A 16,114-nucleotide genomic window follows, 5' to 3' on the forward strand; every position below is an offset into this window, starting at 1 on the left:
ATGGGGCTTGGAGCAACCTGGGATAGTGGAAGGTGTCCCTGCCCAGTGGAACGAGATGATCCTTAAAATCCCTTCCATTCCATGATTACTTTGTCCATACAGGAATTATGTGATGGCATTACTGTGACTGTGGGATGGGGCAGCCACAGCTTCTCTGGGAATTCCAGCCCAGCCCCTTGCCACTCTCCCAGCCAGGAATTCCTGCCCAACATCCCATCTAACCCAGTGGGAAGCCATTCCCTGTGGCCTGTCCCTCCATCCTTTGTCCCCAGTCCCTCTCCAGCTCTCCTGGAGCCCCTTTAGGCCCTAGAATTTGCTCCGAGGTCTCCCTGGATCCTCCCCTTCTCCAGGAGAACACCCCCAGCTCTCCCAGCCTGGCTCCATGTCTGAGGGGCTCCAGCCCTCGGAGCATCTCCGTGCCCAGGTTGGATGGGGTTGGGAGCACCCACGGAAGGTGTCCCTGCCCACGGCACACGTGGCACTGGAGAAGCTTTCCGACCCCTCCCACCCCAAACCATTCCAGGATTCCATGACACCCACGGAGGGACCATCCCACCCCAGAGGTCCCCAGGATCCCCTTTGGAGCCTGGAATGTCCCAGGGAGGCCCCCAAGCCCCCCCCTGCTGTCCCCAGGCCCCTGTGGCTCCTTCCGGTGTCGCTCTCACTTCCCCTTCCCTGCTTTATTTGGGCCTGGCGTTCCTGTTTTTTTGGGCTCAGGGTTCCTGTTTTTTTGGGTTGGTTGTTCTTCTCTCCGGGGGTTTTCCCTGTCACCGTGGTGGGATTGGGAGGAGCCGGCAGGGGGTGTGAGATGTGGGATGTGGGTGGGATGTGACCCCTCGGGCGCAGGAGCAGAGCCCAGGACTCCCACACAGGGATCTCAGGGACTCCCAGAAATGCAGAGCTTGGGTCCTTCCTGAAGTTCCTGACGGAATTTCACCCTCCATCTGTAGTTTCCCAGCCCTGCCTTGGTGGCTTGGAACTACTGGCTTCCTTGGAAAAATTGTCCCTTATTTGTAAGCCCTTTCAGGAAGGAATTCCTGGCTGTGAGAGTGGGGAGGGGCCAGGATGGAATTCCCGGAGAAGCTGTGGCTGCCCCCAGATCCCTGGGAACGTCCCAGGCCAGGTGGGATCACCTGGGCTATGGAATGTGTTCCTGCCCTGCTCCCACGTTTCAAACCCTCGGGAAGCACTGGTTTTCTCCGGCTCCTCCCTGTTCCCTTGTTAGCATGTATTCCCAGTTGGAATCAATCACTCCGGGGAGATGGTTCCGTGCTGACCAGTCTTGGACAAGCTTTGCAAAATGATTGATTCCCAGCCCAGCTTTGGAAAACTTGTGAGCAGCTCCATGTGGAGCCGGAGCCAGTCCTGCTCTGGCTCCTGGCAGCGCCGGGGGCTGCGGGAGCAGCCATTCCCTGCAGGCCCGGAGCTGGGAGGCACATATGGAAGTTTCTACTCCCTGTCACGTTTGCTGGGCATGTGGTACCTCCCTGCTATCCTAACGCCGGGACTGACGGGATGGAGCGCGTGCGGAGCGGCACGGATGGCTCCGGAATTACAAACAGCTTTAATCGGCCTTTTCCCGGGAAAAGGATGGTACTGGGAACCGAGGCTGTAGCTCTGCGTCATTCCCGTCTCTGCACCCTGGGAAGTCCATTGTGGATCGTGATCCAGGAGCTGGAGCCACTGCCCTGTAGAGCCAGGCTGAGAGAGCTGGGAATGTTCACCTGGAGAAGGGGAGGATCCAGGGAGACCTCGGAGCAAATTCCAGGGCCTAAAGGGGCTCCAGGAGAGCTGGAGAGGGACTGGGGACAAAGGATGGAGGGACAGGCCACAGGGAATGGCTTCCCACTGGGTTAGGTGGGATGTTGGGCAGGAATTCCTGGCTGGGAGAGTGGCGAGGGGCTGGGCTGGAATTCCCAGTGAAGCTGTGGCTGCCCCATCCCTGGAAGTGTCCAAGGCCAGGCTGGAGCACCCTGGGCTAGCGGGAGGTGTCCCTGCCCATGGCAGGGGTGGCACTGCATGATCCTTAAGGTCCCTTCCCACCCAAACCATTCCACAGGGAGGGCTCTTCCCTGTCCCAGGGAGCTGGAAGGGCTGTGGATGTGATTCCATAGAATCCCAGAATCCTGGTTTGTGCCCCATTCAGAGATAGGGAATCCACAACCCCTCTGGGTGACCATTCCCAAATCCATGATGCTGGATCATGTCAGGATGTGGAAGCAGCTTCTCCTCTGAGGATCAGGACTTTTTTCCCTATAAATTCCTGCTTCCCATGGGAAAAAGGGGGACTCTGTTTATATTCCCAGCCAGTGAACAGGAAAAGGTTAAAAATCCTTGGAGGTTCTTGAAGCTTTTTGGCCCTGACATTCCTTTGGTCTCTCAGATGTTTTCCAGCGACTTTGGTTCCAAACGTTATCCCTGTAATTTCCATAAAATACCGGGAGCTCTCCGAGCCTTCCCTGTGTTCTCCCATTCAAAGGAAAACCATGGATTCTCTCATTAAACTTGGGAATTCAGCCACGAAACCCCTTGTTAAGGGGGAGCCAGGGTGGGATGTTCCCTCGAGCCAACCTGAGCCGGCATTCCGGTTGCAAGGCCTTTGTATCCAATGTTTTCATGGGAAAATGGGATGATAAGGACCTTGGAAGGTGAGCAGGGCCAGGCTTTAAGGATTTGTCAGAATAATTTGCCAGAGAGGAACATTTTGAAGCACACCCTGGTAGAACATCCCCCCTGGATCGCCTTGAAAGGGAACTGAGGCAGAATCCAACAGGGTGACAACTTTTTAGTGGGTTTTGCCGAGAAAAATATTCCCAAAATATTCCTTTCTGCATCTCACTGTTCCTCAGCGTCCCATCCATCCCCTCCAGAAGTGGTGACACCTCCCAGAGGGTTTAGGCTTGGAAAAAATGGGATGAGGGCACTTGCAGGTGTTTGGAATTTCAGCCTGGCACAGAAATGGTGCGTGGAAAACAGGGATACCAGGATATGTGTCTCATAATTTATAATATATAGGAAAATCCTGATAAAAATGAGGCTTATCTGGGAATTATCCCACCCCTTATGGTGCCTTTTTCCCCCATCCATTAATACTGTGGGACTGTCTATATTTCCATATCTTCCTCCATGTATTTCCTGGGATTTTGGGGTGGAAAAGGGACTTTTTGCTGAATCCAAAGACTGATGGAGCTCAGCCTGTTTGCTCCAAAACTGGAGCTGCTTTGTTTGGGAATTTGTGAGGGAATAGCTTGGGAAAGTCACCCAGGTCAGGAGCAGGGGGAGAGGAGCAGGAATTTGGCAGGAAAACGTCGGAGCCGCTCCGGTGATCCAGGTGCAGTTGGGCACCTGCACGGGGTGAGTCCTCCCAGCTGGAAGGTCATGGAACACATTTCGTGCTCCCCTTTTCCTGGGAAAAGCCCTCATTAAACAGGGTGGGAACGGCAGGATCGCCGCATCCTGACCAACATTCCCGGTGCCAGAGCAGAGGGAACAAAGCAGGGAAGTGGTGCTGGCAGGGAGATCAGAGGGACTGGAACGGGAATAATGGAGGGAAAGAGCTTTGATCTTTAATAATGTCAGGAATTTTAATTGGAGGGACGGAGCAGCAAGAAAAGAGCGGGATGAGCCGGTTTCCTGGGATAAAGGGCAGGAATTCCTAGGAAATAAGAAATAATTGTAGGATAAATCACTGGGAAGTTTAGTGGCAGGAGGAATTGCTTTAAATGGATTCATTGGGGCTCAATCTCCTGACAAATGGGTAGAAAAGCAGGAAAGGTGTCGGTGTTCCCGGCGGATCCAGGTGTGGGAAGGGGAGCGGGAATCGCCGGGAGCCTCCTGCTCTCTCCGGAGGCACTTCCAGCCTCACAGGGCCACCTCTCCATTGGAGGGTGGATATTCCTGCTCCCACATTCCCACTCCAGCCGGCCTGGGGACCTGAGTACCTGCAGGTGCGGAGCATCCCGGGATTCCCAACATGCATCCCTGCTCCTCATCCTCCCCCTGCCCAGCTGGGAGAAACCAGGGATGTGATCCAGTGCTTTTCCCTGATCCCGCCTGGATGCGGCTCCTCCGAGGCTTTGGGAGAAGGGCCCAGCTGTCCCTGGAGCTGCATCCCGGGGCTCAGAGGGGCCCGGGAAGCAGCCGGACCCCCGGGATGCTCCGACCCCAACCCTTGGCAGCCGTTCAGGGAAGGAGCTTCAGCTGTTCCCGACTCATCCCATTTTCCTCCCGCCTGTGACATTCCAGGCTTGATGCCGGATCGATGCCAACAAAAAATATACCAGGAATTCAAAATGCAGGGATTTTTCCCTGATCTGTGATTTTTGATTCCAGGTTCCCTTTAATCTGAATTAATTTCATTGGTAAAATTCCGCACTCGAATCCCACCTGTTTCCACAACAAAGGAAAAATATTCCAGCTTTTTCTAAGGATGATTTCCAGATTTTTCTCGACCTCTTCAACCCGAGACAAATATTCCAGTGAAATCCACATAATTTTCCTTTAAAAAGCAGCCCCTGAGCTTTGCAGCAGAAGCAGCAGTTGGGTTTTTCCAGGAGGGATAATTTCCTTTCCATCTGGATGGATTTGGTGGATTCTCTCCCTCTCCAGCTTTAACTCTTTGTCTCGTTATTCCCGTTTTGGAGGCAGCAGGAAAAAAAAACCCACAAAGGTGCAGACACACCATAAAAAAAAAGGCAAAAGATTGGAATTAATGAAAAATCCAGGGCTGGGGCTCCGGGGGGAAAATCCTGGGAATTTAGGATTTTGCTCTGTTGTTTATTTTGATAATTTTGGGAATTGTTTTTGGCTCCAATTCCAATCTCTGGACATGAAACCCTCTGTGAGGTCCCTTTGAAACCTCCTCCTTTCTCCCGAAATGGTGACTCTGATCCCAACAGATTCCCGAATTTCCAGAGCTGGGATTGGGAGTGGGGAGGCCCTGCAATCCATGGGGGTGCTTTGGAAAGGTTTGAATTTTTGGACCAGAGCTTGTTGGCCCTTTTATAGGATTTTGGGATAAATACGGATATATTTTGATCCCAGTTTTCCTCCCCATGCTGGCTGGGAACCCTGAGGCACCGGGAGCCGAATTCCCAGCAATTCCCAGTTCAGGAAGAACCAACCAACTGGTGCCTCCCAAAATGACCCCCTTAAACTTGCTCCCCGTGTTTCCTTGTCCTATAAAAACCCCCTTTGGGATTTCTTTTCCCATAGAAACCTCTGGAGCTTTTTCCTGAGGAAGAAGTTGGGATGAGGAAGGCTGGGCTCCGTAGGGGACGTGGCTGTTTCTGCTCCTTTCCTCCCCCGGCCTTGGAAAAGGCTCTTGGTGTGCTTGGAGTTGTCCCGGAGTGGAAGGAGAGAGTAGCTGGATTTAGGGATTCATCCCGAGCCTCCCAGCCTTCCCCCCGCAGGGATAAACCCGTTCCAGCTTTAGCAGGAGAGTTCCCGAGCCCAGCACTCCCTGACCATTCCCGAAATTCCCTTCATTTGCAGGCAATGTTCACCAGAAATCAGTGTTCACCTGGAAAATCTTTGAGACATCCCTTAAAATCCCATTTATTTGCCAGGAATATTCACAAGAAATCCATACCTATTGTGAAACGGCCCAAAGCATTCCCGAAATTCCCTTTTTTTCCTGATATCCACGATGAACCAATATTTATTGTGAAATGATCCAAAGCCTTCCCTAAATTCCCTTTATTTCCAGAGAATATTCACAATAAACTAATGATTATTGTGAAATGACCCAAAACATTCCCTAATTCCCTTTATTTCCAGAGAACATTCACAATAAACTGATATTCATTTGGAAACACTCCAAAACATTCCCTTAATTCCTTTTATTTTCAGATATTCACAGTAAATTAATGTTTATTGTGAAATGATCCCAACCATTCCCTAAATTCCTTTTAGTTCAGATATTCACAGTAAATTAATGTTTATTGTGAAATGAACCAAAACATTCCCTAAATTCCCGTATTTTCGGATATTCACAATCAATCAATATTTATTGTGAAGTGCTCCAAACCATTCCCTAAAATCCCATTTATTTTCTGAGAATCCTCACAATAAGCCCACGGTCTTTCAGAAACACTCCGAGACATTCCCAAAAATCCTGTTCTTTTCAAAGAATGTTCTCGATTTCCCTTTTCCCTTGGAGTTCTGGCACCTCTGTCTCTATTATTCCCTATTATTCTGCATCATGCGAGAGATTCCCAAGGCTTTTTTGCTGCTGCAGGTGTTGTTTATCACCGGAGCAGCCTCGTGGCAGGTGGAGATTATCCATGAAATTAGAGAGAGGAGGGAAAACGGTGGGATTTGAGATTTTGGGAGCTCTCCAGGAGGCAGGTGCGGAAGCAATTTTCCCAATCCCTCAGCTCCTGTTTGTCCATGGGATGAGAGGAGATGGAATGAGAGGAGATGTGATGAGAGGACATGGGACGGGAGGAGATGGGATGAGAGGAGATGAGTTGGGAGGACACAGGATGGGGACACGGGATGAGAGAACACGGGCTGAGGACGTGGCGTGAGTGGAAACGGCCTCGGGCCGTGCCAGGGGAGCTCCAGCTCGGACAGCGGCAGGAATTGTTCCACGGGAAGGGCGGAAGGGCTGCCGGGGGTGTGTCCCGGCCCCGGCTCCCCGTGTCCCGCCGGGAAGGGGCCGCTGGAGCCCGGGCTCTGCCGGCCCGCTCCGGGGCCCTCGGGGGGCACCGGGGCAGCCCCGAGCGCGGCTCCCGGCGCCAACAAGGAGCCCTTTGTTCCCGGGACGGCAGCTCCCGGCGGGCCGCGGGAGCGGGGGCACCCTGTCGCCGCGGGCCCGGGGCCATTTGCATGTGAATGGCTCCCAGCGGGGCACACGCGGCCCCGCGAGCCCGCGGCGCCTGGGGAAGGGCGGGATCGGCCCCGGCCCGGGGGCGGCGGAGGGCGGCTCTTGGCGGGCACCGGGCGCCGCTCCCTGCGCGCCGCGATCGGGCCTGGCTGCGGCCCGGACCGTCCTGCCGGGCTGCGGTGGGCACGGGCACTGCCTCCCGGGCCTGGAGGTGCCCGGGCCTGGAGGTGCCCGGGCCTGGAGGTGCCCGGGCCTGGAGGTGCCCGGGCCTGGAGGTGCCCGGGCACTTTATCCCGAGCTTGGATTTGCCCGGGCAGTTCCTCCGGCCTTGGATGTGCCCGCGCTTGGATGTGCGCGGCCAGTTTATCCCGGGCTTGGATGCAGCCGGGCACTTCCCTTGGGGTTGGATGCGCCCGGGAAGTTCCCCCCGGGGTTGGATGTGCCCGGGCACTTTCCCCCGGGGTTGGATGCTCCCGGGAGGATGCTCCCGGGAAGTTTTCCCGAACTCTGGAGCGAAGCGAATGCTCAGAATCCTCTCCCAAATCCATATTTTCCAAATCCATCATGAAATCCCTGGTTTCTTGGGGTTTATCCCGTTGTTTCCCGGGAATAAAGTGGGTGGAGTGAGGTCCTCGCTGCTGCCGTGCCAGAGCCTTAATTGGTTTGGGGATTCTGGAGTGCTTTGCATCCAGTTCCCAAATATTAGTGACATTCCAGCTATTTCCCTGCTTTGATCGTTCCTCCCGTCCAGCCCACTGGGGGGGTTATATTTTATATATATTCTAGATATATTCTGGATATATTTTACATATATTTTTATATATTTCCATATATTTCCATATATATTATATTTTATATTTTACATATATATTTTATATCTACTTTATATATTTTTTATATTTACGTGACATATATTATACATATTACATATATTTTATATATGCTGTATATATATTTTATATCTACTTTATGTATATGGTATATGCTTTATATATTAAAAATATACTTTATATATATTGTATATAAAGCGTATATATTTTGTATATGGGACATATTTTATATATAATATAGATTTGATATATAATATGTATTTTATATATAATATGTATTTTAAATATAAAATAGATACTTTATATATTCTACATATATTTTATCTATTTCCATATATATTCTAGACATATGTGTATTTATATACTATATATTTTTATAGATTTTCATATCTTTTCTATATTTATATTTATTTATATTTATTTATTTATATTATATGTAATATATATTATATATAGCACACATTTTTAATATTTTTACATATTTTCCATATTTATATTCTTTTTTCTATATTTCCTTTAAATCTTAGACCTTTTCTATAGATTTACAGATATTCTATTTTTAGATGTACTTCACATCTCTTTTATCTATTCTTACCTATTTTTGTCTAGTGGGCATATCTTACATATTAGATACGTTTTAGATGCTTTTTAGATATATTTTATGTATACTTTAGAGATTTTTATATATATTATAAGCCCTGATAGATTTAATTCTCAGATTTTTTCCCAAGACAACGGATCTGCTTCACCCACACGGAAGCAGCAGAATTCCATGATTTTAATTTTATTAACATTATTATTAAATCCCTGCTCTTCCTTCCCTACAAAACGCCCTCCAAACATGCCTGCAGAGCTCCCAAAGTTTTCCAAGCACTAGCTGAACAGTCCCTGAAATTCCTTGAAGCCCCGAATTCCTCCTATTTCCCAGGCGTTCGGTGCGGGCGAAATTCCGGTGGTGTCCCCTTTAAAGATCCGCCCGTTCCCACGTTTCGCTCCGCTCCCGAAGGTTTCCTTCCCGGGTTATTTTTAGGGATGAGCAGCTAATGATGAGGGAGGTCGCACGGATGGATCCTGCAAATCCCTGTTCCCTTGAATCCCTTGCAGCAAAGTCTCCTGGGAGGGGACATGGACATCGGCACCCCCGGAGCGCTGTCCCCGTCCAAGCCCGGCTCCCAGTACTACCAGTATCCCAGCAATAATCCGCGCCGGAGGCCTCTGCACAGCTCCTCCATGGGTGAGTGACCCCTGCACCTCTGGCCTCCCGCCGCTTCCCGAGGAATCCCACTCTAGCCGAGCGACGGTTGGGAAGGGACACAATAAGTGCTGCGGGAGCGACGCTCCCGGGCGTTATTGCAGCCTCGCCGAGCCTTCAGAATTCCCTGTTTTCCCCGAGCCTGAGGCAAAACCTGCAACTCGTAACACCCACATCCCAAGTATTAACCATTTCCCTGCGTTTTCCCCCTGGAATTCTTTATTCCTTATTATTTCTGGGGATTTATTTCTTGTTCTTTATTTCTTGTTCTTTCTAATTATTGTTGCTCGCCGCAGCGGGAAAGGCACGAGCCGGCAAAATCCTGGGGCAGAAACCAATGGAATCCCTAAAAATCCTGCTGGGAACAGAGTGGGGGAGAAGTCGCTGAGATCCCTAAAAAAATTCCTGCTTTATAAAGCAGCTTTTCCTCCCTTTTTTTTCCAGAAGTTCAGACAAAGAAAGTTCGGAAAGTTCCTCCGGGTTTGCCGTCCTCAGTAAGTATCGCGCACTCCGGAGGCTTTGTTTGGGAAATGGGGGATGGAAGGAGCCTCTTCCTGAGGGATGAGGCTCAGGGAAAGGTAAGGAATGCCCAGAGCCTCGACCTGGAAAGCTTGGAGCCGGGAATGTGGTGCTCCAGGAATGTGTTCCCCGGGAATGTGGCTCTCCGGGAATGCGGTACCTGCTCCGGGCACGTGCCCTTTGTGGGGCTGATTGATGGATCGGCGGCGGGAAGAATTAATGAGGAATTCCCTGGGAATCGTCCCCGGGATGCAGGAGAACTCCCCTGGCGTTCCAGAGGGATGCAGGATGGCAGCCCCGGCATTCCAGAGCTCCGGGAGCTGCGGGGGGGGGGGTCCAGGTGCCAAGCGCTGCCTTCCAGGTGTTCCAGAGGCTCATTAATGCCCCTTATCCCGGTTTTCCCCCCGAATTCTCAGGAATATCCCTGAGCCCCTCAGTCTGTTGACGATCACAGGCACGTTTTGTCGTGTTTTCCTGGAATTTTTCCATTTTCCAGCCAGAAATCGCTGGGTTTCTCCACTAAATCCTTTGTTCCACGCTGCTAAGAATTCTACAATTAATTCCAATTTCTGGATTATTTTGTGAAATCTTCGTGGGGTTTTTCCCCCCAGAAGCCATTCCAAAGTGCTTTTATTTCAAATCCATGCAGATCTGTGGAAAAGCAAAGTTTTGTGAGAAATGACCCAACATTTCAGTCCCAAAATTATGGCTAAAATTGCATTTGATTGGAAGATTTGAATTTTTTTATTCCAATTTTTTCATTATCTTTAAAATATATTAATAATAATTTGCATCTTATTTGCAAATCAATATCAAATAAACCCCCCAGGAGGGAAAATCTTCCCTTTCCTACCTGAGAAATCCCATTCTCTGGGCTCTGAATCTGATTATTAGTGGCAATTAATCCGTGGGAATACGTAATAAATTAATAATAGAATATATACAAATGAATCTCCCATGGATTTGGTGATTTTATCCGGAATCCCTGGAAATTGGCAGTTGGCAAATATGTTTGTATCTATAAAATATATCTAATTATAAAGCTCTAAATTATAAATATCAAGTTGCTAAATTACTTTCATTAATGATCACTTTATAATCAATAAAATTCCAATTAAAAGAGGGAAATACATAGAAACATCCACATTTCTTCCCATGGATTAATCAAATCCTGATCCAATGGATCAGATACAAACATTGTCAGTGGTTAAAATACAAGATTATAGAAATATTCAAATACAGCCCTCAATCAAGGAATAACATCCATTATTTGGAATTAAAAACCAAGTCCCAAAAGTGCCTTTGGAATTTCTTTCCCTTGGGGCTTTTTGGGGCTCGATTTTCTTGGACACTTGAAATGCTTGGAATTATGTCATGAGGAAATCTGCCATGCCTGCTATTCCTGAATATTGGAATCCCTCAAAACTCCATTTTCTGGGAATAAATGGATCAAAAGGTAGGTCCTGGAAGGGAAATAAAAGCACGAAATAATGGAAATAGGGACTTTTTGAAGGGGAAATGGGGAGATTTGGGGCATTTTGGGTTCTGATATCCTGGAATCACCTCTTTAATTTGGAATTTAATTAGGATGGATACACGGATCGACATCCTTAGTGGGTGGGGTGGGAGTGTTCTGGGATTTCTCTTAAAATGTGGCTTTTCCCATGGGATTTGTGCCGGGAACAGGGAGCAGCATCGGTGAATAGCCCTCACTTATCGGGGGCTACATCAGCAGCAGGTGGAAATTCCAGGGATACACAGGAATAAATGTGCTGGAGCAGCTCCTCCTTTATTCGGGAAGCGGCAGCGAGTTTGGAAAACAAAATCCATGAAACAACGGGAACAATCAGTTGGCAAATAAGGAATCCCAGGTGAACGGGGGGAGACTCTTAGGAGGGGTTTCAGGGGGTGATCCCAGGCTGGGATGAGCTGGAATCCGGGTGTGGATTCCCAACACTTGGTCAGGATGAGGCTGCGTCCCTCAAAACCCGCCCGCTTTTCCAATGCCGTGGGATGTTCCCGGTCGCCGCCGGAATCTGAAGTGCTCTGGGGTGGGGGTTTGGGATTGGCTTCATCCAGCATATTCCCAGGGTTGGATCTTCCCAGGTGGAGCTTCTCCCACCTCGTAGAGGTTTTCCGTGGTCCTTCTCCGTGGACACTTTTCCTTTACAATTCCAAGGCCTCCTGCTCCCGGGGCTCCGTGGGCAGAGGCATGGATGTGGTGGATCCCAATTTCCGGCAGATCCCACGTCCTGCTTGGCCCATGGAGAAGGGATCCATGGAGAAGGAGCTACTGCAGCTTCCCCCCCACTGGGAGCAAACCCTGAGTAGGTGATGGCGCCGTTCTGGTACCCCAGCTCTCCATCTGGCCGGATCCTTGGAATTCCAGGAGCAGCACTGAGGGGGATGTTTGGAGAGCCGCTTTCCTGGGATTCCCTGGAGGTGATTCGTGGTGGGAATGGGTGATCCTGGAGGTCTTTTCCAATATGAACTGTTCCGTGGTTCCGTCCTTGTTCCCTCCCTGCGCAGCTGGAGTGTCCCTGAGTGTCCCCAATCCCGGGATGCTCGGGTGGGAAAATTCCTCAGGTGTGGAGGCTCCTCACATGGAACCATCTCCTTGGAAGTGGCTCCTGGGTGAGGGACCTTTCCCTAAAATCCAGCCTGGGTGAGGGATCCCGCTCCAGGGGTCTTTGAGGATCAGTGGGATGGGTGAGGCCTCCTGGACACAGATCCAAGGAAAGGAGGGAAAATGGGAGTGAAAACTTGGAAGCTCCTCCGTGGTGGTGGTTTAAAATGGATTAAGAGGCACAAAAATTCCCATAAAAATTATTTGGTAGATTTTAAGGAATTGCACGGGATATCCCCAACGTGGAAAAGTGACTGGAATGGGATGTGGATGCTCCAATATTTGTATTTTCCTGGGAAATCGACCCATTTTGGGATATTGAAGTATTTTGGACTCCCAAAAAATCTCTCTCAAATCCAGGAGTGAATCTTCCCGGTTGGGATTAGTGGGATCTGGTTTAGCTGGGACAGAGACTCCCTCTTCAGTAAACTGTGGGAAGTGCACAAGGATTCAGGAAGGATTTGTCCAAAAAATTCCAGGTTCTTTCAGAATTCCTGCAAAACCAGACCCAGGGGCTCCAGGGCAATATTTTTAAGGAAGTTCCTTGAAATTTGGAACCAGGAATTCTGTTTGGGATGAGGGTCCAGAAAATACCTTGGATATAAATTAATATTAATTAAATATAGTGAATAAATATTCAAATCCGTAGGAATTCCATATCCAGCTTCCAACACTTTGTTTCTCTAATTACATCATTTATAATTTGATTTTCTTGTGGGAATTCAGCTGAGTTTCCCAAGTGGAAACCCCAGGACTTAATTGAATATAGAAACACTCCAATCCTCTCTTGGATCTGGCTCTTCCCACATGGATTTGGGAAAGGAAGGATTCTGGGGGCAGGGATGGATTCATTTCATCCCTTTATTTGATTCCTCGAGGTTTTTCTTCCTATCCAGAAGGGATTGGACATGGGATGGGAGTGGAGGGCAGGATGCTCAGGAAGGAGTTATCCCTGGAAGGGAGAAGAATTCCTTCCCCATATCCCATCTAAACCAGTGGGAAGCATTCCCTATGTCCTGTCCCTCCATCCCTTGTCCCGAGTCCCTCCCCAGCTTCTCCTGGAGCCCCTTTAGGCCCTGGAAGGGCCTCCAAGGCCTCCCTGGGACCAGGACCAGGATTAGGAGCAGGAGCAGAACCAGGGCTAGGACTAGGAGTGGGAGAAGGAGTGGGATCGAGAACAGGAGAAGGATGAGGATTAGGATTAGGACCAGGAGCAGGGGCTGGGAGTGGGAACCAGGCCAGGAGCAGGAGCAGGAGCAGGACTTGGAGCAAGAGCAGGATTAGGAGCAGGAGCAGGACTTGGAGCAGGAGCAGGATTAGGAGGAGGACGTGGAGTGGGAACAAGAGCAGAACTGGGATTAGGACCAGGAGCAGAAGCAGGAGCCGGAGCAGGCCTGGGATCTGCAGCAGGTGGGACATTCCCCGTTCCCCTCTCAGTTCCCAGACCCCTCCGAGGCCCAGCTCCTGTGCCAGCCCCGTCCCCTTCCCCCGCTCCCGCGGTGCTGCAGCCCCTCGCTCGGCGCTCCTGGTTCATTTGGGATTCAGGGAGGGTGTTTTTTGTGGAAAGGCGTTTCCCTCGCTGACCCCGGAGCATCTGTTCCGATTATTTTTTTCCCGAGCCTCCTTTGGCATTGGGGAAGTGTTAATGTCTCTCGGATCTGTTGAACGCTATTTAGGGATATTTATGATCACCTCTTGCTTTCCGGGGGGAAAGTGTGCCGGGATTTTTCCTTCCCAGGCAGCCGAGGAAGGCTTGGGATGAGGGAACAGCTTGCTCGGAACATGTGCTTCCCGTGACAGTAAAAAGAACAAATCCCATCCAGTTGGGGGAATCGATGCGCAAAGCAGGAGCTTTAGGCCAGGCCTGGCCTGGAATCGCTTCCCAAATTCCATGTAAAACTCGGTGACAGGGATCCGTTGGTGTTTTCCAAGTGGTTTTGCTGCTTCCAGCCTCCGCTTTTGCCTCTTAAATTGGGGAAATTAGAGCAGTGGATACTCCTTCCTGATCCTAAAAGCAAGGAGGAATCAGGAAGGAAGGGCTTGGAAAAGTGAATGGATTCAAAGGGAGGAATTGTAAAATCCTGGAATGGTTTGGGTTGGAATCATAGAATCCTGGAATGGTTTGGTTTGGAACCACAGTCCTGGAATGGGTTGGGTTGGAATTGTAGAATCCTGGAGTAGTTTGGGTTGGAATAACAGTCTTGGAATGGTTTGGCTTGGAATCACAGTCCTGGAATGGTTTGGGTGGGAAGGGATTTTAAGGATCATCTCATTCCACCCCCTGCCATGGACAGGGACACCTTCCACTATCCCAGATTGCTCCAACCTGGCCTTGGAAAATTCCAGGGATGGAGCAGCCACAGCTTCTCTGGGCTTGGGAACATCTCCTGCCTTTGCACTGCTTCCAAGACCTCGGAAAATTCAGGAGGATGGAACTGGGATGGTGCTTTCATGGGATCATGGAATGGCTTGGGTGGGAAGGGACCTTCCAAGGCCATCTGGTTCTATGATCTCATGGGATGTGCAGTCCCACCAGTGGGATAAAGCTGCTCCTGAGGGTCCCTGTGTCAGCCCTGAGGGTCCCTTTGGATTCCATTCCCATGGGATGGCCTTGTGCTTGGGAATGACCCTCCTGGGACCCCCAGCTGTGTCCCAGCATCCCAAGAGCTTGGATCAGGATCCCTGGGAGCTGCCAGGGCTGTCCCAGCACCCCAGATCAGCCTCAGAGCCATGGACAGAGCTGGGAATAATTGAATTATGCATGGAAGCAGGACTGACCGGGAATTCTAACCACCACTGACAGGGAATTCTGTCCCCTCAAACCTCAGCCTTAATGGATATCTCCAATATATCCCGAATTTTTGCTCCTTATTACCCTACGGGGAGGGGGGGTGTAAGCTGCTGCAGCTCATCCTTCAGGATACCCCCTAAATCCCTGCTTCCCTTTGCATCCTTGTTTTCCTTGGAAAAAGCACCTGGGAAAGAATGAAAGGCACTTTCCAGTGCCTTCCCCCAAGTAGTTCCCTCACCCTCTGATTTCCCGACCTTTCCAGAAGATTCCTGGAACATTCAGCCTCCTCAGGTGACAACAGGGAAGGGGGGGGGGTTCCCTGTGCAGCTAAGGGATTCCAGGAGGATGGAGAACAGAGGGAATCGCCCCAAAACCATTAAAACCCGAGCAAAATCCCGGGATTTTTTTTGTCGGCTCTGGAATGCGATTGCTGGGATAATTAGCGCCCATCTCCCAAGACTTCCCGACATTCCCGGTTCACCTCCCCGCCGCCCTGTTAATCCCCCTTTTCTCCCCGCCCGCGATCCGAGCGGAGACGTGGGATTGCCGCGCAACAGGTCCCCCCGAAGGTTCCCGGGAATCCGCAGGTTCCCCCCCCCGCCCCAAACTTCCCCCCTTTTTTTTCTTTTTTTCCTGGTGTTGTGTGTTTGTGGGAAAAAAACCCCCAACCCCCAAATTTGGAGCCTCACCATAAGGGCTGCTTTGCATTTTTAATTTAGTAACTAACATATGCATACATTTGCATATTAATGAGTTGCAGATGAAATCATGCATACATAATTGCCTCCTCACCGTGGGGAACGCTCCTCGCGGCCCCCGCCCGCCTCCCAAACATTCCCGATCCCGACCCCTTGGAAAGGGCTGACACCCAGCCGGCCTCCACTCCCGGCCCGAATCCCGACCCCCCCCCGGCACGGCAAAGTGGCGGCGGGCGCCCCGTTTTCCCTGGATTTTGCCCCCGCACCGAGCGGCTGAGGATCCGTAATCATTAATGCATCTCCTAATTATGCAGCATATGTCGGTTAACCCCTGCCCGGCCGCTCCCTTCCCACCAAACTCCGGCACTGCGGGCACATCCCGGGATTCTGCCCCCTCCGCCGCCCCCCCGCCAGGGCAGAGCCCGCCATTCCGGGCGGATCTGGGGCTTCCTTGGCACGGGTGTCACGGGAGCGGCTGAGTTCCTGCTGGAGTCCTCGCCTCCGGCCAAGGACACAGCCCCGATGTTCCCAAATGTTCCCAAACATTGCCCGAATTGTCCCGAAAAGCA

The 16,114-nt window shown here is 50.6% G+C and overlaps 1 protein-coding gene across 16 annotated transcripts in view; it reads left to right on the top strand.

The window, feature by feature from the left end:
• Nucleotides 1-16,114, top strand: part of LOC135404371 (transcription factor 4) — a 121,563-nt gene that overhangs the window by 64,539 nt on the left and 40,910 nt on the right. For 15 of the 16 annotated variants that reach the window (XM_064639095.1, XM_064639093.1, XM_064639092.1 and 12 more), the window contains 2 exons: nt 8,764-8,893; nt 9,356-9,405. In XM_064639095.1, the coding sequence (XP_064495165.1) occupies nt 8,764-8,893; nt 9,356-9,405 (180 nt within the window). The remainder of the gene's footprint in view (nt 1-8,763; nt 8,894-9,355; nt 9,406-16,114) is intronic. The other variant, XM_064639089.1, reaches the window with a different exon arrangement.

This window comes from Pseudopipra pipra, chromosome W (genome assembly GCF_036250125.1).
Source record: "Pseudopipra pipra isolate bDixPip1 chromosome W, bDixPip1.hap1, whole genome shotgun sequence".
NCBI lineage: Eukaryota > Metazoa > Chordata > Aves > Passeriformes > Pipridae > Pseudopipra > Pseudopipra pipra.